This window comes from Schistocerca serialis, chromosome 1 (genome assembly GCF_023864345.2).
Source record: "Schistocerca serialis cubense isolate TAMUIC-IGC-003099 chromosome 1, iqSchSeri2.2, whole genome shotgun sequence".
In the NCBI taxonomy this organism is placed as follows: domain Eukaryota; kingdom Metazoa; phylum Arthropoda; class Insecta; order Orthoptera; family Acrididae; genus Schistocerca; species Schistocerca serialis.
Genome location: NC_064638.1, coordinates 1,254,477,780 through 1,254,501,097, shown reverse-complemented (window position 1 = coordinate 1,254,501,097; position 23,318 = coordinate 1,254,477,780). Strand labels below are relative to the sequence as shown.

The 23,318-nt window shown below is 43.1% G+C and overlaps 1 protein-coding gene across 1 annotated transcript in view; it reads right to left on the bottom strand.

Annotated features, from left to right (window-relative positions):
* LOC126456748 (Down syndrome cell adhesion molecule-like protein Dscam2) overlaps positions 1–23,318 on the bottom strand; it is a 660,038-nt gene that overhangs the window by 531,409 nt on the left and 105,311 nt on the right. Inside the window, exon 3 of the mRNA XM_050092498.1 lies at positions 2,877–3,038. Coding sequence (XP_049948455.1) covers positions 2,877–3,038 — 162 coding nt within the window. The remainder of the gene's footprint in view (positions 1–2,876; positions 3,039–23,318) is intronic.

The window sequence follows — 23,318 nt, the reverse complement described above, 5'->3', positions numbered from 1 at the left end:
CATCTTACACCATTTTACACTGTCGAAATCGTTTTCCAAGTCGACAGATCTTATGAACGTGTCTTCATTTTTCTTTAGTCTTGCTTCCAATATGAACCGCAACGCCAGAATTGCCTCTCTGGTGCCTATACCTTTCCTAAATGCAAACTGGTCGCCATCTAAAACACCTACAATCGTGTTTTCCATTCCTCTGTATATTATTTTTGTCAGCAACTTTGACGCGCTAGCTGTTAGCAATAATTCTCACACTTGTCAGCTATTACATTCTACACACTAAAGTGAATAGACGTTTTGTTTCCACTCTCCCTCCCCCCCCCCCCCCCCCCGTGATTACAGAAATTCTAATTGAAAGGTATCGAACCATTCTGCCTCATTTAATCTTAAGTCTTCCAAAGTTCTTTTAAATTCTGATTCTAATACTGGATCCCCTACCTCTTCTAAATAGACTTGTTCCTTCTACTGTCACATCACACAAATCTTCGTCCTCATAGAGGCCATCACTCTTCTCTTCCTACCTATCCGCTACCCTCCTCTGAATTTAACAGTGGAAATCCCGTTGCACTCGTAATGTTGCCACCGCTACTTTTAATTTCACCGAAGGTTGTTTTGACTTTCCTATAGGCTGAGTCAGTCCTTCCGACAGTCATGTCTCTTTCGATTTCTTCGTATTCTTCAAGGAGTCATTTCGTCATAACTTCCCTGAGTTTCCTATTTATTTCATTCCTCAGTGACATGTATTTCTGTATTCCTGAATTTCACTAACATTTTTGGTCTTACTCCATCATTGAGCAACTGAAACATTTCTTCTGTTACCAATGGTTTCCTGGCAGTTTACCTTCTAGGTACTTACGTTTTCCTTTCCAACTTGCCCTTTTTAGAGATGTCCACTCCACTTCAACTGAGCTGCCTACTGACATGTTCCTTACTCTGTACTCTGAGAGAACTTGAGGCGTGTCTCTTCCTTCCTTACTACTTCCGTACCCCACTCCTTTGCGCAATGGTTTTTCCTGACTAGTCTCTTAAAGTTGAGGCTGATCTTCATCTTTACTAAATTGTAATCTGTTCTGTATTTGATCCTGAGTACGCCTTACTGTCCAGTATCTGATTTCGGATTCTCTGACCATGATGTAATCTTCCCGTATCTCGAGTCCTTTTCCATGTATACCTCATTCTCCTGTAATTCGTGAACAGAGTATTCGCTATTACTACCTGAAATTTATTACAGAACTCAATTAGTCTTTCTTCCTTTTCATTCCAAATACCAAGCCCATATTCTCCAGCAGCTCTTTCCCGTACTTCTTCCACTATGACCGCATTCCAGTCCCTCATGACTACTAGATTTTCATCTCCCTTTAGGTACTGCGTTTCCTGTTCGATATCCTCATATACTTTCTGTATCTCTTCATCTTCGGCTTAGGACTTCGACATATATAACTAAGTTATCGTTCTCAGTGTTGGTTTGTGGTCACTTCTGATGAGATCAAACCTATCACTGAGCTATTCACAGTAATTTACGAATTCTACTCCCGTTATAGCGTTTTCAGCTGCTGTTGATATTTCCCTATACTCATTAGGCCAGAAATGCTTGCCTTATTTCCATTTAGCGTCACTAACCCCCATTATATCTAGATTGAGCCTTAGCATTTCCATTTTCAGATTTTCTAGTTTCCCTGTCATGTTCAAACTTCTGACATTCTACGCCACCACTCGTAGAACATTGCTGTTTAGTTGGTTATTCAATCTTTTTCTGATGGTCACGTCCTCTTTCGCTGTCTCTTCCAGGAGATTCGAATTATTATTCCGGAATCTTTTACCAACAAGATGACCATCATGACTCTTTTTCAGCCGGCCGAACTGGCCGTGCGGTTCTAGGCGCTGCAGTCTGGAATCGCGAGACCGCTACGGTCGCAGGTTCGAATCCTGCTTCGGGCATGGATGTGTGTGATGTCCTTAGGTTAGTTAGGTTTAACTAGTTCTAAGTTCTAGAGGACTAATGACCTCAGAAGTTGAGTCCCATAGTGCTCAGAGCCATTTGAACCATTTTGAACTCTTTTTCAGCTTCATGGCACATGTCCTGTGGATGCACATTATGTGCCTTTAGTGCAGTGGTGTCCATTTCCTTCTGCATCCTCATGCTGTTGATCATTACTCATTCTTGTCTCGCTGTGTAGGCGCGCGGTTTGAGGAGCCTTGGCACGGTTCGCGCGACTCCCCCCGTCGGAGGTTCGAGTCCTCCCTCGGACATGGGTGTTTGTGTTGTCCTTAGCTTAAGTTAGTTTAAGCTAGATTAAGTAGTGTGTAGTCCTGGTCCCATAGGAACTTACCACAAATTTCCAATTACCGATTCTTCCGCCTTTAGGGGCAGTTTCCCAAATGTTCAAATGTGTGTGAAATCTTATGGGACTTAACTGCTAAGGTCATCAGTCCCTAAACTTACACACTACTTAACCTAAATTATCCTAAGGACAAACACACACACACATGTCCGAGGGAGAACTCGAACCTCCGCCGGGACCAGGCAGTTTCCCACCCCAAGGCTAGAGAGTGCACTGAACATCTGTCCGCTCCTCAGCCCTCTTTGACGGGTCGTTGGCAGAATGAGAGTGACTTGTTATGCCGGAAGTCTTCTCCCGCTAATGCTGAGTAATATTAATCAAAATTTAAGCGGTGGTGGGTTTCGAACCCGGAACCGAGGCCGTTTTCTTTAGTAAGCTACCGTTTTTTTAAATTTTTTTACCTCTAGACTCTAGGCCACTTATTGGGTGCAAAGAGCGGGAAATTGAGGAACACTACAGAAGAACTCTAACGCGCAGTCTCACGTCGAGTGACTCTGCGTTCCTGCGATGTGAGGGAGTGACATAAACACGCCATCTCACCTGCTTCGTGGCTGCCCGGCAGGATGATGGTGTCGTCCCGGAACCAGGAGGAGACGGAGACGTCGTCCCGGACGAAGGGCGGGATGACGCAGCGCAGCACCGCCGTGTTGCCCAGCAGCGCATGCGCGCGGTACACCTGCACCTCGTAGTCCTGCCGCACCACTGCAACAGAAGATGGAGGTTCGTTTTATGGTCGAAACGTCAAGTAAAAAAAAAGAAATGTTGGATCTGCATATCACCACAGTGCGGTTTCCCGAGTTAGTATATTTGTACTGCATGGTACTACTATGATGGCGATGATCTGATGATGGTGAATTGTGTGTGCCAAAATAGAGTTGCTTGATTAGTTTGGGGGAAGGAACCAAACAGCGAGGTCATCTGTCCCGACGGATTAGGGAAGAATCAGGAAGGATGAAGGAAGTCGGCCGTGCCTGTAACGCCGGAAATGCATATCCTCCTATTTCCATCTATTGTACTATAATTTTTTTTCCTTATTTTATTACCTGAAGATATGACATTTCTGTGTCTTTATATATTGTAATTGTTTTTCTATTTGTATATATATATATATATATATATATATATATATATATATATATATATATATATATATATATATATATATATATATATATGTATTTATGCCGATGTATAATTGGTTTGTTTTGTAAATACTATTTGTATTTTTACGCTGGGTCTTGCCTAGGGAAAACTATGCTATCGAACGATTACATCGATAGGTCGTGTGGAGAACCAAAGTGTTTAGGATCTTTGGTAGTGTGAACTCTGCTGCATGGAGCGCGGGCAGAGGGAGTCTGGCTGGAGTAGGGCGGTGGAGCAGGTGTGTTGGGTGACGCTCCCGCGAGTTGCCGCGCTTTCGGGGCTTGGCAGCATGTAATTGCACTCGACTTGCTATGATAGTTTCTGACTCGGTGTCGCGGACGGGAAGCATTAGCTGGCGCACATCAAGAGCCCGTTTCGCCTGGTGACCGTGCCGAGAAGAAGGCGCGCCAACATTCAGCTTCTGCAACAGCGACGGCCGACAATAAGTGGCTGTCGCCACCTCCTCGACCGACGACTTCAAACCTTCAATCAACCAACAAGGAAGACTGAAAGCACGTAAAGTTTTAGAAATGTATGGCAGACCTCAGCTTTTCAAACTGTTCCATTTGCCTCACAAAATTACAGCAACTTAGCATGAACCTTCGTTGCTCATTGTCCCAATTGCATTACCAAGCAGGGTCCCTTACTTTTCCGAAATGAACCCGAGTGTCGTTGAAATTCAAACGCCAGCACTAAAGTAATATCATTCCATTTCACTGCTTTAATTTCAAAGTTCAGTTAAGGTATTTATAGCTGGCTACAATATTTAGATTGCACAAGCACAAATCAAGAGTGCGAGTTTTGTTACCGTATTTTAGCTTACCTGTGACTGCAGCTCAGCTTGGTACATACTAAATTTTACTATTTTTAATTGTTCAGAATCATTTAGTTCTAGTTCAAAGTTAAATCTCTTATTTCTAAATTGCGTAGATTCAAGTAGCTTTTGAAATGATTGTTGAGGTAGCTCGAGACTAACCTTATTTTATTGAATTTCGTAGTGCTTCAGAAACAAAGCTCACTATTAATTTCAGTCACTAAATTAACTTTCAATTTCCCGGTTTTATTAATTCTTTTGGTAAATTAAGTCAAAGTGTAGCGAAATTTATTGCTTCTGACAAACATTCAGTTTTCACACAACATGTGTCAACCTTCAGTTGCCATGCTTTTAGTGCTAATTATATGTGCAATAACCTTTCTTTTTCAGTTATTATAGTAGTTGTCCATAGGACTGGCGACCGTAAATTTCCACGAATCTCAAATATCTAATTAACGCCAGTTAATTATTAACGTAACGGCCGCACATTTACTTTCTTTATTAACCTTACCCCTTTTCAAAATTAATTTCCACCAGTTTCATTTGCATTTTTCTTTTCATTTAGATGTAACCCTTTCCTCCCTCTTTATCGACAGATTAACTTCGGTGACGATTGATTTTCCCAAATTTCCATTAGGTACTCCCCGTTTAATTTTTATTGTCATTAAGGCCGATAAGTTATGGGGAGGTTACATGCTCTTTCAGAGGAATCATCGCGACGTTTACCTGAAGCGATTTAGAGAAATCACGGAAAATTTAAATCAGGATGGCTGGACGCGGGTTTGAACCGTCGTCCTCCCGAATGCGAGTCCAGTGTGCTAACCAGTTCGCCACTCGCGCGGTGCCAAAATACGGGTTATTAGCGCCGTTATTAAAACGTTTCGGGACGAATGTGGTTAAAAAATCTAAATTGCGAACAAAGTTTTCATTGATCTACAGGAATCTATATGTCGTCGTTCGTCACCATCATACAGAGCTTGTGTTGTTTGAAACACGCACGAGCCGGCCGCGGTGGCCGAGCGGTTCTAGGCGCTTCAGTGGGGAACCGCGCAACAGCTACGGTCGCAGGTTCGAATCCTGCCTCGGGCATGGCTGTCTGTGATGTCCTTAGGTTAGTTATGTTTAAGTAGTTCTAAGTTCTAGGGGACTGATGACCTCAGATGTTAAGTCCCATAGTGCTCAGAATCATTTGAACCATTTGAAACACATACGTTGCTGGAAAATACACCAGAGAGAAACATCCGTAATGGCTAACTCTCAGATGGCATAAAGAGTAGACTTCTGTGAATGTTAACGACATCTGGGGGACGACTTGTGGATTTCCGCATACATAAAAAACCAAAGGTTAAAACGGCTGGGGCCATCGTAGAATGCTTGTAGCTATATCAACTGAAGTGCCATACGCTCTATGAAAATCACACCGCATACATCCATCGGAAATATTCGAGAGAAATTCAGCCTTATTCAAGACATTGCGTTTATTATTTCAGTTGTAACTGAATTACCCCTGTTGCAACGGAAAACAAAAATTCCAGTTTTTTTGCTCTGTTATAGCCGTTTCGAATCGACGGAAAATGGGCTCCAGATTTCTGTCTTCATTCGTGAAGACGAATGAATCTTTTTGAAAGAACCTGTGCAGTAACGCCAATACTTGGCAGTATAAAGATCAAAAGAATATATTAAAAAATGTTACTGCTCGGCCACTTATAAATAACAAGCCATATGTTGGAAGTAACAAGGATTATTCAGAGAAACAACATTGCAAAATCCGTCCACCTCTATTTCTGAGAGGTGAAGTTAGGACAACTTCCAGCTGAAGCCAAAGTGTCCAGAGAGCTGGTCTATCAAGCCAAGTGAAGTCATCGGCACCTCACAAGAGCAGTGAAGGTGATACAGTTGTGTATAAATATTGCATTTATCCGGTGGTCTGAACTGCCTGTATCCAGTTTGCAGCTGACCAACCTTGCGACAAGACCTGTGTCTTCTAGTCATGGAGACCGCCTTCGAACTACAGAGTGCCGAGTGGAGATACTTCTGTGTGAAGTCACTATAGTTTTTGGGGAACCTGTGAAGTGTCGACGTCGATAGTAAAACATTATGAGAATTTAATGTTTTATTCCAAGTGTTTTCAAGTCGTCGCTCTTCCGCACCAGCTGCAGCTGCTGCTTATTCAGCTACGTGTTGGATTCCAGCTGACGTCTGTCGAGGCAGTTCCGCATTTGTACGTCCAGGACAATTTTCCAGCGGTCCTGGCGCTATGGTCGACTGCCAGCGAGTAGGTGCAGCCATTGCCCAGTGCGACGTGGTTCTCGTGCTGGCTGCTGGAGTGTGCTCAGTACCATTCCGAATTTATGATCGGCCTTGATGACCTATCCGCGATGTAACTGGTGGTGGTAATCGAGTAGTCGGCTGATCTCCCGTCTACCCCTGGTAAGTGTCAGTACCCGAACGTGTCTAAGTGTTGATCAGGAACATGGACCACTAGAATCCCTGTTGCTGGCTTCCATATTGAAGTCTATTGCTGGCAGCACTCTGTGATATGGTATTGCTAGAAGAATGCCAATTCCCCCATCAGTAGATAGCAGGCGGCGAGCAGCATGAAGTTCGTCAGGTTAAGGCCATCATCTTCAGCAAGTTCACAGACAGTATCAGAATATCTAGGACATGCTTTCACTGTTGTTCTTGTTGTTGTTGTGGTCTTCAGTCCTGAGACTGGTTTGATGCAGCTCTCCATGCTACTCTATCCTGTGCAAGCCTCTTCATCTCCCAGTACCTACTGCAGCCTACATCCTTCTGAATCTGCTTAGTGTATTCATCTCTTGGTCTCCCTCTACGATTTTTACCCTCCACGCTGTCCCCAGTTCTAAATTGGTGATCCCTTGATGCCTCAGAACATGTCCTACCAACCGGTCCCTTCTTCTAGATAAGTTGTGCCACAGACTCCCCTTCTCCCCAATTCTATTCAATACCTCCTCATTAGTTATGTGCTCTACCCATCTAATCTTTAGCATTCTTCTGTAGCACCACATTTCGAAAGCTTCTATTCTCTTCTTGTCTAAATTATTTAACGTCCATATTTCACTTCCATACATGGCTACACTCCATACAAATGCTTTCAAAAATAACTTCCTGACACTTAAATCTATACTCGATGTTAACAAATTTCTCTTCAGAAACGGTTTCCTTGCCATTGCCAGTCTACATTTTATATCCTCTCTACTTCGACCATCATCAGTTATTTTGCTCCCCAAATAGCAAAACTCTTTTACTACTTTAAGTGTCTCATTTCCTAATCTAATTCCCTCAGCATCACCCGACTTAATTCGACTACATTCCGTTATCCTCGTTTTGCTTTTGTTGATGTTCATCTTATATCCTCCTTTCAAGACACTGTCCATTCCGTTCAGCTGCTCTTCCAGGTCCTTTGCCGTCTCTGACAGAATTACAATGTCATAGGCAAAAATCAAAGTTTTTACATCTTCAACTTTTGTAGTCCTGTCTTCCTCAGTTGCGTGTAATATTACGGTATATTGATAATTTTTACTTATGGACCGTCTGACAGCAACTGAATAAAACACAATTTTAGTGCCATACGCGTTTCGCCTTTATTTTCTGCAAGGCATCATCAGTGGCCTGGAATATGTACATATGGTTGCTATTTTATTTACATTTTTGTCACTGTGGCTATAGGTTATAAACAGTTCTGGTGGTTGCTATTTCCTATTAAGCAGTAATGAACTGTACTTACAGGTTGCGTGAACAATTTCTTACATATTACTCTCCTGTTACATTTTTGGTGTTCTTCTTATTATGAACGCCAATTTGCGGTTTTTTCCACATTCCACAGCACTATGCACTGAACGCTTGTTTTAATGCAATGTTTTGGTTTCTGTTGCCAACTGTCAAATGTTTTTGCCAAACATCGAAACATATGAGTGTAATTATTGAAGTGTCTGTGGTCTGTTTGTGTATGCATTTGGGTGTGCGTTTGTATATGTGTTTGTGCTGTGTGTGTGTGTGTGTGTGTGTGTGTGTGTGTGTGTGTGTGTATGTGTGTATGTGTTTTGGTGTGATATATAATTTTTTTATGCTGTGTGTGTGTGTGTGTGTGTGTCTGAATTTTGGTGTGGTATATATATTTTTTTCTCTTGTATGTGTGTGTGTGTGTAAGTGCGTGTGTGTGTGTGTGTGTGTGTGTGTGTGTGTGTGTGTGTGTGTATGTGTGTGTGTGTGTGTATGTGTGTGTGTGTGTGTGTGTGTGTGTGTGTGTGTGTGTCCAGATGGTGTGGGGAAGAGTTTTTTTGTTTTATGTTATCATTTCCTTTATTAAGTGTAGTAGGGAGCCTGTGCTGATGTGTGTTTGTTCATTGATCACATGTTTGTTTTCTGCTATGTCTTTCTGGATGTGGAAGTTTTCTTGTGTTTGTGTAAGATGTTTGTCATGGTTGCTTATTCTCATTATTTTCATTTCTTGTTCCATGTTTGTAGGATGATGGTTGTAGTGTTTTAAATGTTCTGCAAATGTGGAATGGTTTGTTTCATACTTCCAACATCTGGTATGTTCTTTGTATCTTGTTTCAAAATTCCTGCATGTCATGCCTATGTATACTGCATCACAACTTTGACATTCAAGTTTATATATTTCTGATTGTTGGAATTTGTCCCTCTTGGTAGCTGGCTGACTTAGGTGTGATTGAAGGATTTGCCCAGGCTTATATGCTATTTTGAAGCCCTGTCTCTTTAGAATGTTTGCAACTCTGTGTGTTAGTTTATGTTTGTAGGTAATGGTGTACCATCTGGTTCTTTTCTGTGTGGTGTTGTCATTGTGTGTGTTTGTTGAGTGTGTTTGTGAGTTTTCAGCTTGTGAGTTCTTTTGTATTCTGGAAATGTTGTGTTTGTTTTTTATTTGTGTTTTTATTTTTTGATTGAGCCTGTGTACCACATTGTGTCATACCCGTTGTTCATAGCTATTTGTATGATTGTACTCATTTCTTGTTCATAGTTTCTCTATCCTGTGCAAGCCACTTCATCTCCCAGTACCTACTGCAGCCTACATCCTTCTGAATCTGCTCAGTGTATTCATCTCTTGGTCTCCATCTACGATTTTTACCCTCCACGCTGCCCTCCAGTACTAAATTGGTGATCCCTTGATGCCTCAGACCATGTCCTACCAACCGATCCCTTCTTCTAGTCAAGTTGTGCCACAAACTCCTCTTCTCCCCAGTTCTATTCAATACCTCCTCATTAGTTATGTATACATTCACTATAGTATCGTAATCATGGAATCGAGTGGTGTTACTGTTACTGTTACCATCGATCCCAATGATCAGTCCATTACAAGAGCTGGAGTGCTGGTTTAAAGTGAGCTAGCATGAGGCTACGACACAACGCTCATTTTGTAACGACTGAAAATGTTCTCCTCATTCTACTGTATTCATTTGACAGGCTGTTAACTGTTTTGGCAGTTCCGTGCTATGTGCTCTTATGAAAGAGCACATCTTCCAAGCTAACGAATATGCTTGTCTCGTTTCTTCTGGTGTTCCGTTCAGTCTGCTTTCTGCTGAATGGGTACCTTCACTTGGCAAACAGTGTCGTCATGTGTCGACCAGTTGATCCACTTGCGATATACTGGCTCACTTCCTGAGTTGATCCACTTGCGATATACTGGCTCACTTCCTGCTTCTGCCTCTGTCTTGGCAGGCTTGAGTTTGCCTATAACATTGTGAATGTTTAGTAAATTTGAATGTTTAGTAAAATTTTCTGATTTCTACCCTTTTCTCCTACGTGCTGTTACAGAACTTAATAGAACAGCGATTCGTACCAGGAAAACTTTGCCACTGCACGGCATAATCGTACCATTAGAGCCAAGGGTGATTGGAAACTGTGGGCGACATTTACCATCAGGGCTTGGGGAGACTTAACTAGTGGATCCAGGGAGCAATTAACAGTTATCATCACAGAGGGATGTGCCACAGTTGCCACCTGTCTTTCATTCCTGTAGCCGTCTTACTCCTGTTGGATGCTGCGATGAGACCCTATAGAACGTCGCAAGCTCCATGCAGAGCCATTAGGTGCTTTCTAGGGTGCAGTCTATGACGCAATGAGAATACTCTGGTAACCCAGTGCCCCACACTTCTTACACCAAGGGCAGCTGCACAATATTGGCGGAGCTGCGGCCAGTGTGCTGTGACGTCGCCGGGTGCTGAGTAAGCACTCCCACAATGCAACAGCTGAGACAGCATGGCGCATGTGGGTATCAGCACATTCCGGCGTGGACAAAGCCCTGTTGCCTAGTTGCCTACCAACACTGCTGGCACCTGTCTTATGTTCATCTGTCAACAATGTTACCTCATCACAAATCTAGATTGTTTTAGAATTGACCATTGTATTGAAGGTAGTATATATATATATATATATATATACAATTGTCTTTTATCCAGATTCATCTCAAAGATACTTATAAGGGTGCTAAAGTCCTTGATGTCAGACGCCCTACATCATCATAAAAGGTATTTTGTCCCTCAAGAAACTATTGTAGGAGTACTGATGTTCACATTATGCACAGATCAAGGGCATCAGTAGACAAAACACAGATTCCATAAAGATGAGGTTTAGATTATGCTTATCCATTATGGATATTTTAGAACCTATTTACAAGATAAGGTTTAATTTATTGAGACATTCGATGATATCGTTTTAGATATAATACTACATATGAAAGTCACTAATATTTCTGCTCCAGCATAATCAATAAGCTGTGCCAACATCTTCTCTAAAATCTTCCACAGATGAAGTAGTGCACCATTTGGGTCTCTTCATAGGGCTTGGGTAATACAGACAAGGTGAAGAACAACAGAATAGCCACTTGGAACACGAGTTCTTTTAATGCAGCAAATCAGAAAACTTGAAACTTTGAATGTACAGTTTATTGTGTACCTGAGACCCCTTTACTCTTCAATATTATATGACTCATTAAGTGACGTATCAGTAATGAGTAGCCTGTTTAAAATTATACTTTGATCAACATTACGGGCTAATGTAAATAAAATGCTTGTAGTTACCTCACACCTGTTTTAATGCAATGTAACTTGTCTTTCCGTCCTGATAGTCTTCATATCTCTCTTAAGTATACAATGACATTTCATCTTTCTGGATTTCATTGGGCGATTCCATACAAGGGAACCTCCCAATCCCACCCCCCTCAGATTTAGTTATAAGTTGGCACAGTGGATAGGCCTTGATAAACTGAACACAGATCAATTGAGAAAACAGGAAGAAGTTGTGTGGAACTGTGAAAAAATAAGCAAAATATGCAAACTGAGTAGTCAATGGGCCACATAAGCGCCATAATGGAGGATGTGAGATTAGGAGCGCCGTGGTCCCGTGGTAGCGTGAGCAGCTGGAAAACGAGAGGTCCTTGGTTCAAGTCTTCCCTCGACTGAAAATTTTACTTTCTTTATTTTTGCGTAGTTATTATCTGTCCGTTCGTTCATTGACATCTCTGTTCACTGTAATAAGTTTAGTGTCTGTGTTTTGCGACCGCAACGCAAAACCGTGCGATTAGTAGACGAAAGGACGTGCCTCTCCAATGGGAACAGAAAACATTTGTCGCAAGGTCATAGGTCAACCGACTCCTCCACAGGAAAACACATCTGATATATTCTATACGACACTGGTGACGGCATGTGCGTCACATGACAGGAATATATTGTCGACCCACCTAACTTGTACTCTTGGCGAATGGGTAAAAAGATTCTTCTACCTTGCCCGATTTAGGTTTTCTTGTGGATGTGATAATCACTCCCAAAAAAGTGATGAAAACGTAAGAGTTTGTCACATAAACTGAAAATAAAAAATAAAACTTTTCACTCGATGGAAGATTTGAACCTAGGACCTTTCGTTCCGCAGCTGCTCACGTTACCACCAGACCACGGAGCTCCTGCGTTCCTGTTGTCCTTAATGTTGCCTATCTTCCCTTGAACTACTCAGTTTGTATATTTTGCTTATTTTTTTCACAGTTCCACACAACTTCTTCCTGTTTTCTCAATTGATCTGTGTTCAGTTTTTCAAGGCCTATCCACTGTGCCAACTTATAACTAAATCTGAGGGGGGTGCGGCGGAGGTTCCCTTGTTAGTATCCCCACTTACTCATGCAGTATTATTACTGCCAGTCACTAAACTTGAGCAAGCTGCAGTGAAGTTATTTTCTCATGTAGATCATTAAACAATTTAAACGATCGTCCAGTCATCTTGTCTTTGCAGGTAGCCTATCTAATGGATTCTAGGGCCAGAGAAAATTTGATTTTTAGTTTTTATTCAAGTGTTGACCGAATTAAAATTTATTAGTCAGTTCTAACCTACTCATTAAGAGGTATTATCTTACATTAAAGGTTTAATAAAATAAGTCAAGTAATGAAGTTTGATGTCTTGTGGCAGCCTCAAATATTTAACACATTAACTCATTTGTAAAGTAATTAGATAATTGGAGCTACTTTCTACATGGGAGGTTAACTGGTTTTGATACGTTATACATCAGCCTCCGTTTTCAGAAGGCTTCTAGCATAAAAACATTCTTACGGCACCCTCCTATTATTTACAGGTAAACCTCATAGAACAGTAATTTTACTATCCTGTTTACTAGAAGGCTCAATATAGACATTAAAACTTCCTGCCTCAAACACATAATTGTAGCAATTGTCGCAAGCAATGAAAAATTTCTTTAACTTCACATAGATGGTGTTATCAACTCTAAAAATATATTTTCTTACGTCGAATCGATTCTGAGCATTCTCTTTCGGATCTGCTCGTCGTGTACGAGAAGTATACATATTGTCGATGTTTTTGTTGTTGTAGTCTTCAGTCCTGAGACTGGTTTGATGCAGCTCTCCATGCTATTCTATCCTGTGCAAGCTTCTTCATCTCCCAGTACCTACTGCAACCTACATCCTTCTGAAGCTGCTTGGTGTATTCATCTCTTGGTCTCCCTCTACGATTTTTACCCTCCATGCTGCCCTCCAATACTAAATTGGTGATCCCTTGATGCCTCAGAACGTGTCCTACCAACCGATCCCTTCTTCTGGTCAAGTTGTGCCACAAACTTCTCTTCTCCCCAATCCTATTCAATGCTTCCTCATTAGTTATGTGATCTACCCATCTAATCTTCAGCATTCTTCTGTAGCACCACATTTCGAAAGCTTCTATTCTCTTCTTGTCCAAACTATTTATCGTCCATGTTTCACTTCCATACATGACTACACTCCATACAAATACACTCCTGGAAATTGAAATAAGAACACCGTGAATTCATTGTCCCAGGAAGGGGAAACTTTATTGACACATTCCTGTGGTCAGATACGTCACATGATCACACTGACAGAACCACAGGCACATAGACACAGGCAACAGAGCATGCACAATGTCGGCACTAGTACAGTGTATATCCACCTTTCGCAGCAATGCAGGTTGCTATTCTCCCATGGAGACGATCGTAGAGATGCTGGATGTAGTCCTGTGGAACGGCTTGCCATGCCATTTCCACCTGGCGCCTCAGTTGGACCAGCGTTCGTGCTGGACGTGCAGACCGCGTGAGACGACGCTTCATCCAGTCCCAAACATGCTCAATGGGGGACAGATCCGGAGATCCTGCTGGCCAGGGTAGTTGACTTACACCTTCTAGAGCACGTTGGGTGGCACGGGATACATGCGGACGTGCATTGTCCTGTTGGAAGAGCAAGTTCCCTTGCCGGTCTAGGAATGGTAGAACGATGGGTTCGATGACGGTTTGGATGTACCGTGCACTATTCAGTGTCCCCTCGACGATCACCAGTGGTGTACGGCCAGTGTAGGAGATCGCTCCCCACACCATGATGCCGGGTGTTGGCCCTGTGTGCCTCGGTCGTATGCAGTCCTGATTGTGGCGCTCACCTGCACGGCGCCAAACACGCATACGACCATCATTGGCACCAAGGCAGAAGCGACTCTCATCGCTGAAGACGACACGTCTCCATTCGTCCCTCCATTCACGCCTGTCGCGACACCACTGGAGGCGGGCTGCACGATGTTGGTGCGTGAGCGGAAGACGGCCTAACGGTGTGCGGGACCGTAGCCCAGCTTCATGGAGACGGTTGCGAATGCTCCTCGCCGATACCCCAGGAGCAACAGTGTCCCTAATTTGCTGGGAAGTGGCGGTGCGGTCCCCTACGGCACTGCGTAGGATCCTACGGTCTTGGCGTGCATCCGTGCGTCGCTGCGGTCCGGTCCCAGGTCGACGGGCACGTGCGCCTTCCGCCGACCACTGGCGACAACATCGATGTACTGTGGAGACCTCACGCCCCACGTGTTGAGCAATTCGGCGGTACGTCCACCCGGCCTCACGCATGCCCACTATACGCCCTCGCTCAAAGTCCGTCAACTGCACATACGGTTCACGTCCACGCTGTCGCGGCATGCTACCAGTGTTAAAGACTGCGATGGAGCTCCGTATGCTACGGCAAACTGGCTGACACTGACGGCGGCGGTGCACAAATGCTGCGCAGCTAGCGCCATTCGACGGCCAACACCGCGGTTCCTGGTGTGTCCGCTGTGCCGTGCGTGTGATCATTGCTTGTACAGCCGTCTCGCAGTGTCCGGAGCAAGTATGGTGGGTCTGACACACCGGTGTCAATATGTTCTTTTTTCCATTTCCGGGAGTGTACTTTCAGAAATGACTTCCTGACACTTAAATCTATACTCGATGTTTACAAATTTCTCTTCTTCAGAAACGCTTTCCTTGCCATTGCCAATCTACATTTTATCCTCTCTACTTCGACCATCATCAGTTATTTTGCTCCCCATATAGCAAAACTCTCATTTCCTAATCTACTTCCCTCAGCATCACTCGACTTAATTCGACCACATCAAGCTGTAACCATTTTATCAGCCGACTTGAGGTATCCTTTAAAAGACGATGAAAATAAGACCGAATAAGTATGACTTTTAGGTCCTGTGTCTGTTTTCACGAGTTATGTGATGACACAAAAGTATCTCCATTCGGTCCTCTGTAGTTCGAAGGTGGTCTCCATGACCAGAAGACTGACTGACACAGATCTTGTCCCAAGGTTGGTCAGCTGCAAACTGAGTACTGGTAGTTGAGACAACCGGACGGATGTAATATTTATACACAACTGTATCACCTTGATTGCTAGTGTGACGTGGCGATGACTTCACTTGGCTTGATAACCAGCTCTCTGGACACTTCGGCCTCAGCTGAAAGTTGTCCTAACTTCACCTTTCAGAAGTAGAGGTGGACGTATTCTGCAACTTTAGAACTCTGAATAATCCTTGTTACTTTCAACAAATGGCTTGTTAATTCACACCGCGTGGTCAAAACTATGATAGCATACTCCTCTCTCTACGATGTCATTCAGGTATATTGGCGTTATGAACATTCAGCTCTTATAGTGCGTAGCAATTACCTCTGTCTTGAAGCAGATCTTCCTTTTTGGGATTCTATCCAGCGGTTGAGTATTGACCTGGTTTGCTCTCCATTTCCAAGCCTATCATTTCGATACGTTTCAGTATATACTGAAGCGCCAAAGAAACTGGTATAGGCGTACGTTTTCAAATACATAGATATGTAAACAGGCAGAATACGGCGCTGCAGTCGGCAACGTCTGTATAGGCTCGACAAGTGTCTGGCCCAGTTGTTGTTAGATCGGTTACTGGTGCTACTATCGCAGGTTATCAAGATTTAAGTGTTTGAACGTGGTGTTATAGTTTGCGCACGAGCGATGGGTCCCAGCACCTCCGAAGTAGCGATGAAGTGAGAATTTTCCCGTACGACCGTTTCGCGAGTGTACCGTTAATATCAGGGATCCGGTAAAATATCAAATCTGCGACATCGTTGCGGCCGCCAAAAGATCCTGTAAGAACTGGATCAAAGACAGCTGAAGAAAATCGTTCAGCGTGAGAGAAGTGCAACCCTGAAGCAAATTGCTGCAGATTTCAGTGCTGGGTCATCAACAAATGTCAGCGCGCGAACCATTCAACGAACCGTCATCGATATGGGCTTTGGGACCCGAAGGCCCAGTCGTGTACCCTTGATGACTGTGTAGGGAAGCAGCCTACTCACGCCTTAATAAATTCATATCAGTCTTTCCATTGTGTGCCAGCCAGTCTGCTGTAAATAGCTCTGACGTCATAAATGTTGCACAATACTTTAAAAATCAAGTAAATAACCTGAAACGTTTCTAGCATGTCAGGAGTAATACTAAATCAATATGTGTTGAATATCAGTTCAATAACTTTCACCCTTTTTGAAATTTGGACGTTTTTCTGTAAAAAACATTGGCGCAACAGAAAAGAGTTAGACTTAAAAATTTATATTTAGATTCCTTTTTCATAATTATTTAATAGAAACAGTACCTTGGATCTCACAAATTAAAATTTTAGTTGAAATTCATGATTTTCTGGTTTTTGTCTTAAAATTTAAGGAAGCAAGATAGATTGAGTAAGCTAATAAATAACGCTAGGATTTTTAAATTTAAGTAGAATGGAGATCCGCTATAATCATAAAGATGTGAGAAGTTTCAATTGAATAACTATATAACTATAGCGATAGCGTATCTCCAAAGGGCAAGTTCAGAGCTCGTCTACTGCGTGTAGTGTAACTAAATTAATTCTCTCGCCTAAACTAATTGACTTAGCCACATCAGACTTTTATTATGATTAGTTACCTGTGTGCTGATTGCGCATTTAAATTGAGAGCTTCATCTGCCATCAGCAAAGGAAGCGATGATTTATTCAATAACTTAATGTGGTGCATTACTAGTCCAGCGGCTAGCCAGGAGAGCCGATTTGATCAGGCGTTCCCTTAGCCGTCTGCACCGCGGCTTTATATATAAGAACGCTGCGCGAGGAAGAAAGGCCCCAGTTCTCTCCAGACGCTGAATAGCACACCACCTGTGTCGGGAGTCGCATCGCGTCGGTATCATTGCTATAAACGGCCTCGGATGCCGTATTAAGTTACTCGGGTTACGCGCAACCATGAAATCATTTTCAAGTGAAGTGTTAATTCTGGGATGACTTTAATTATCTGTCTTCAGTTTGCGTATGTCGTATTTTCACGTGCCGTCGCGGGACAGACATTCTACCATTATTTTAGCGTGGCGTTTGATGAACCTTATCATCAAATTATGGCGAGCATTCATTTAAACATTTAATTTGGACAGTTATAGTTGCATCAGCGCATTAGACTCTGAACTGCTCTGTTAGTCAGGTTGTGTGGATTCTTTTTTTTTCATCTGTGACTTTCAGAATATACTGAACAACTTTTAGAAAATCGTTTTTGATTATGAATCCCAGACAATCTCCTAATTCCTCAGAGCTATAAGCTGTAGCTATAAGTGTATTTCTCAGATGAAGTGGGCACTAGGAATTCTAATTACAGGCTTCACGTTTTTATAATCACTTTCTGGTCGACAATATTGTAGTTAGAGAGCCAGTGTTGAGAACGGCAAAAGACAGCATAAATAATAGGAACATACTAAACAACACATATCCACCCGCCACCCCACAACTGCACAACAGAAAGCTTTACGCCTCGCCCGTTGATGACTGGAAACATTTTGCCTGGTCGGAAGAGTCTCGTATCAGATTGTATACAGAGGGCCGACTTGTGTGGATATGGAGACAATGTCATGAATCCATGAACCCTGCATGTCAGCAGGGGACTTTTCAAGCTGGTGGAGGCTCTGTAATCGTATGGGGCGTGTGCAGTTGGAATGATACGGAACCCCTAATACGCCTAGATACGACTCTGACAGGCCCTTCTGGTCACCTGGATCCATTCGTGTCCATTGTGTATTCCGACAGACTTGGGCATTTTCCATCAGGACAATGCGACACTCCAGACGTCCAGAATTGATACAGAGTGGCTCCAGGAACACTCTTCTGAGTTTAACACTTCCGCTGGTCAAAAAACTCCACAGACATGAACATTATTGAGCATATTTGGGATGCACTGCAACGTGCTGCTCAGAATATATCTCCATTCTCTCGTACACTTGCGGATTTATGGAGAGCTTGTTGGATTCATGGTGTCAATTCCTTCCAGCGCTACTTCAGACCTTAGTCGAGTACATGCCGGGTCGTGTTGCGGCACTTCTGCGTGCTCGCGCGAGCAATACACGATATTAGGCAGGTGTACCAGTCTCTTTGGCTCTTCAGTGTATCTGAAAACCTCTGAGTGCTTTCTTTTTAAAATTAGTCAAATTTAAAAGCACTATGTGCCTCTGAAGAGTCAAGGTGGACATTAACTTCTCCCTAAGCTTAAAACATTAATATTCGCCACACTTATTTTTAAAATATAGCTCTACGCTCTGAATCCAAATGCCATCGTTGCTCAAGAGCGACTATTGAAAAGTCCGCTTATGGATGGGAGGGGAACCATGCGGTTTGCACGCGCCTTATGTTCGGAACATATTTGGCATGCTCGTCTCACCACCAGTAATTGCCACCTGGTGTGAAGGGGTGTCTCACCAGCTCCGACGCAGTGACCGGGAATGGGAGTCGTTCCAAAAGCGCCTGGTGCCAGCGTGGTGGACACCGTGTGTAATGACTTCTGAGGACAATTTCCGATCTGCAGTAACGTACTGGGTTTCATCTGGCAGATATGCTTTGTCATTTCTCTGAGTTCTTCGTACTGCGAAGGTGAATTTCCGCAGTACAGTGTAAACAACCGCTGGAGCGGGTTTGCATTTAATAACCGGAATGTACAGGCGAATAAACAGCAACACATCAAACGGAGCATAAGATAGTAGCTTTAATAATACGCAGCTCTTTTTTTTTCAGTCCAACGCGTTTTAATAATTTGTGAAGGTATTTATTTAAATTTTTGAAATAGTTGCTTTGTTACGGGAATGTATTAAATTTATATTGTCCCAAGCGAAGAAAAACGAGAAACGCTCGCGTTTATTTTGTGCGGTGCGACCATTTCGCGATTAACCGCATATCGTCCAAATGAAATGTCTCGCACTTCTTTAATAAACCTGGCGTGACAACAGTTACAGCTGTAATCGGATTATCTTTTCCCCATTTGTGTGCAGCAGAGTACACCGTAATGCGGTGGAATATTTCGCGAATACATTGTCTGACTGACCGGTATTGCGGGTCAGTGAACGGACCGGCGTTAATAATTATCTGTTTATCAACTTAATTACGGTGAATGTAGTAGCCGTGTTTTGTAGGGCGAGAGAAGATATTATCACCTATTTTCTCCACGTTACGGGATATCCTTATTAGTTGTACATCCCCAAATCGGATAGATGCCGCTGAAAACTCCTTGAGTTCACATCGTTGTCAGTGACACAGAAATGATATTTTGGATTGTATGGTGTAGTCAGCAGTAAATATAGACTGGGATATTATTTTAATAATGATAAAGGGTAGGCTCAACTTCACGAACATCGCCGGTATGGATCTACATCAACACCGTACAGCGCAAGCCGCTTAATGTTGTGTCGTGGTACTTATTTTACGAATAACTGATCAGCCTCTACTCTGTTCTACTCGCGAATGGAACGTAGGAAGAATGAATGTCAGTAAGCCTCTGTATTGGCTCCAATTTCTCGAATTTTCTCGTAGTGGTCGATTGGCGAGATGTATTTGGCAGGAAGTAAAATGTTTCCGACACTCCCCGGAATAAGATCTCCCGAAAATCCAGTAGTAAAACTCTCCGTGATGCACAACGCCTATCTTGTAACGTCTGCCAATGAAGATTTTTGAGCAACTCGGTAAGATCTAGCTCCGACTAAATGATCCCGTGACGAAACATGCCGCTCTTCGTTGGACTTCCTCTGTCTCTACTAGCAGTAGTATCTGGTAAAGGGTCCCATATCCATGAAGAATACTCAAGAATCACTCAAACAAGCGCCTTATAAGCCACTTCTTTCGTGGATGCGTCATATTTCCTTAAGATTCTTCCTATAGATCGCAGTCAGGAAACTGCTTTCCTATTATTTGTTTTATGTTTGTGCAAAAAGTAAGAACTTGAAATACTGCGGAACGATTATGTTCGTTTGCAGTTTCTCTAAGACTGGAGGTACTGCGATAATGAATACCTCAATAGGGAGTTAAGTGCAGTGGAATAATCTCTAAAAAATCGCAGGCATTGGACAGACAAATTAGATACAAGTTAGGCAACTGAAAGAACAACTTGGGTGACATAATGGATCAGTTGATCTACAAAAGTAGAAAGAACAAATATGTTCTCGAATAGACAAGAACACAGAAAATTAAGTTACTCAGGAATGAACTAAATAGGATGTGCAGGAAGGGCAAAGCACAATAGCTAAAGGAAAAATGTGAAGCGTATAGAAAATTCAAAACAACCTTCGGCGAAATTAAAATCAAAGGCGTCGACACTAAACGTGAAAGGGGATTTCCACGGCTAAACGCAAGGAGGAGAGCAGATAAGTGGAAAGAGTTAATAGAAGGCCTCCACGAGGTGGAGGTAACGTCTGATGACGTCACAGAAATGGAAGACATACGTGATCCATTTTCAAATAACTTCCGGGAATTCAGCCAGGTAACACTTTCAGCGACGGCCGATATTTCGGCGGGAGAACACCCCGCCATTTTCAAGGCAAACTGCAACGGACAGGCGGCGTACATGCAAATTTAATACCTCGGTTCTCAGACCCAAGCAGGAAAGATAACACACACACACTGAACACTAGTGCCACCAAAGATGGCCAAAGTCAGAGCTATCGATAGTGAGACTATGAATTCGCGGGTGAGGTAGCATTGAGTCTGTCCCTCTGTTTCAAGACAAGGGAGAGAGCCGGATTCCAAACAGAGTTTAAACAGAAACCTCGATCCCTGTTAACAAGGTTGCTCGCTAATTTAATCTCAACTGCCTCCCGAATCACACTGTCCCAATAGCTGGACGTGCATGCCAATATCTCGGTGTTATTATATAACATGGAGTGACCAGTATCCAAGCAATGTTCGGCAATAGCAGATCTATTTGGCTGCTGTAATCGTGTGTGCCGTTTATGCTCAGTACATCTGTCCTCCACGGTCCTGATAGTTTGACCAATATATGCCATGCCGCAGCTACAAGGGACACGATATACACCCGCCTTACGCAGTCCAAGATCATCCTTAACGGAACTCAAAAGTGCTCTAATTTTAGATGGAGGTCGGAAAACACATTTCACATCGTATTTCCGTAAAATACGACCGATCTTATTGGACGTGTTTCCTACGTAAGGCAAGAAGGCAGTAGACTTAGGTGTTGACTCAGAATTATCATCAATCACCTGCTGTACAGTTGGTCGATAGCGCAACGCACGTTCAATCTGTCTATCACTGTAACCATTTTGACGAAATGTAACTTCAAGATGGGACAGCTCAGCTGGCAAAGTCTCAGCGTCAGAAACGATATGTGCCCTGTGTACCAAGGTACGAAGTACCCCTTCACGCTGAGCCGAATGGTGACGACTATTAGCTTGTAAATACAAGTCGGTGTGAGTACGTTTCCTGTAGACTGCATGTCCCAATGATCCATCATCCTTCCTCCTAACCAACACGTCGAGAAAGGGAAGGCAACCATCCTTTTCCACCTCCATCGTAAAACGAATGTTCGGGTGGATCGAGTTCAGATGTTCTAGAAAGACATTCAAATTCTCCCTACCGTGAGGCCAAACAACGAAGGTATCGTCAACGTATCTATAGAAACAGGCGGGTTTTAAAGGCGCCGACTCCAATGCACGATCCTCGAAGTCTTCCATAAACAAATTTCTGATCACGGTTTGGTGCTGATTTAACTAATCTCTTTAGGCATGTGTTGACATCCACTTACTTCTTATTTAATGATTTAATGACCAGTATTACGAGCAGACAGATGGAGTTGCGATAGGTAGTCCGTTGTCTCCTGTGATCGCAAATTTGTTTATGGAAGACTTCGAGGAACGTGCATTGGAGTCGGCGCCTTTAAAACCCGCCTGTTTCTATAGATACGTTGACGATACCTTCGTTGTTTGGCCTCACGGTAGGGAGAATTTGAATGTCTTTCTAGAACATCTGAACTCGATCCACCCGAACATTCGTTTTACGATGGAGGTGGAAAAGGATGGTTGCCTTCCCTTTCTCGACGTGTTGGTTAGGAGGAAGGATGATGGATCATTGGGACATGCAGTCTACAGGAAACGTACTCACACCGACTTGTACTTACAAGCTAATAGTCGTCACCATTCGGCTCAGCGTGAAGGGGTACTTCGTACCTTGGTACACAGGGCACATATCGTTTCTGACGCTGAGACTTTGCCAGCTGAGCTGTCCCATCTTGAAGTTACATTTCGTCAAAATGGTTACAGTGATAGACAGATTGAACGTGCGTTGCGCTATCGACCAACTGTACAGCAGGTGATTGATGATAATTCTGAGTCAACACCTAAGTCTACTGCCTTCTTGCCTTACGTAGGAAACACGTCCAATAAGATCGGTCGTATTTTACGGAAATACGATGTGAAATGTGTTTTCCGACCTCCATCTAAAATTAGAGCACTTTTGAGTTCCGTTAAGGATGATCTTGGACTGCGTAAGGCGGGTGTATATCGTGTCCCTTGTAGCTGCGGCATGGCATATATTGGTCAAACTATCAGGACCGTGGAGGACAGATGTACTGAGCATAAACGGCACACACGATTACAGCAGCCAAATAGATCTGCTATTGCCGAACATTGCTTGGATACTGGTCACTCCATGTTATATAATAACACCGAGATATTGGCATGCACGTCCAGCTATTGGGACAGTGTGATTCGGGAGGCAGTTGAGATTAAATTAGCGAGCAACCTTGTTAACAGGGATCGAGGTTTCTGTTTAAACTCTGTTTGGAATCCGGCTCTCTCCCTTGTCTTGAAACAGAGGGACAGACTCAATGCTACCTCACCTGCGAATTCATAGTCTCACTATCGATAGCTCTGACTTTGGCCATCTTTGGTGGCACTAGTGTTCAGTGTGTATGTGTTATCTTTCCTGCT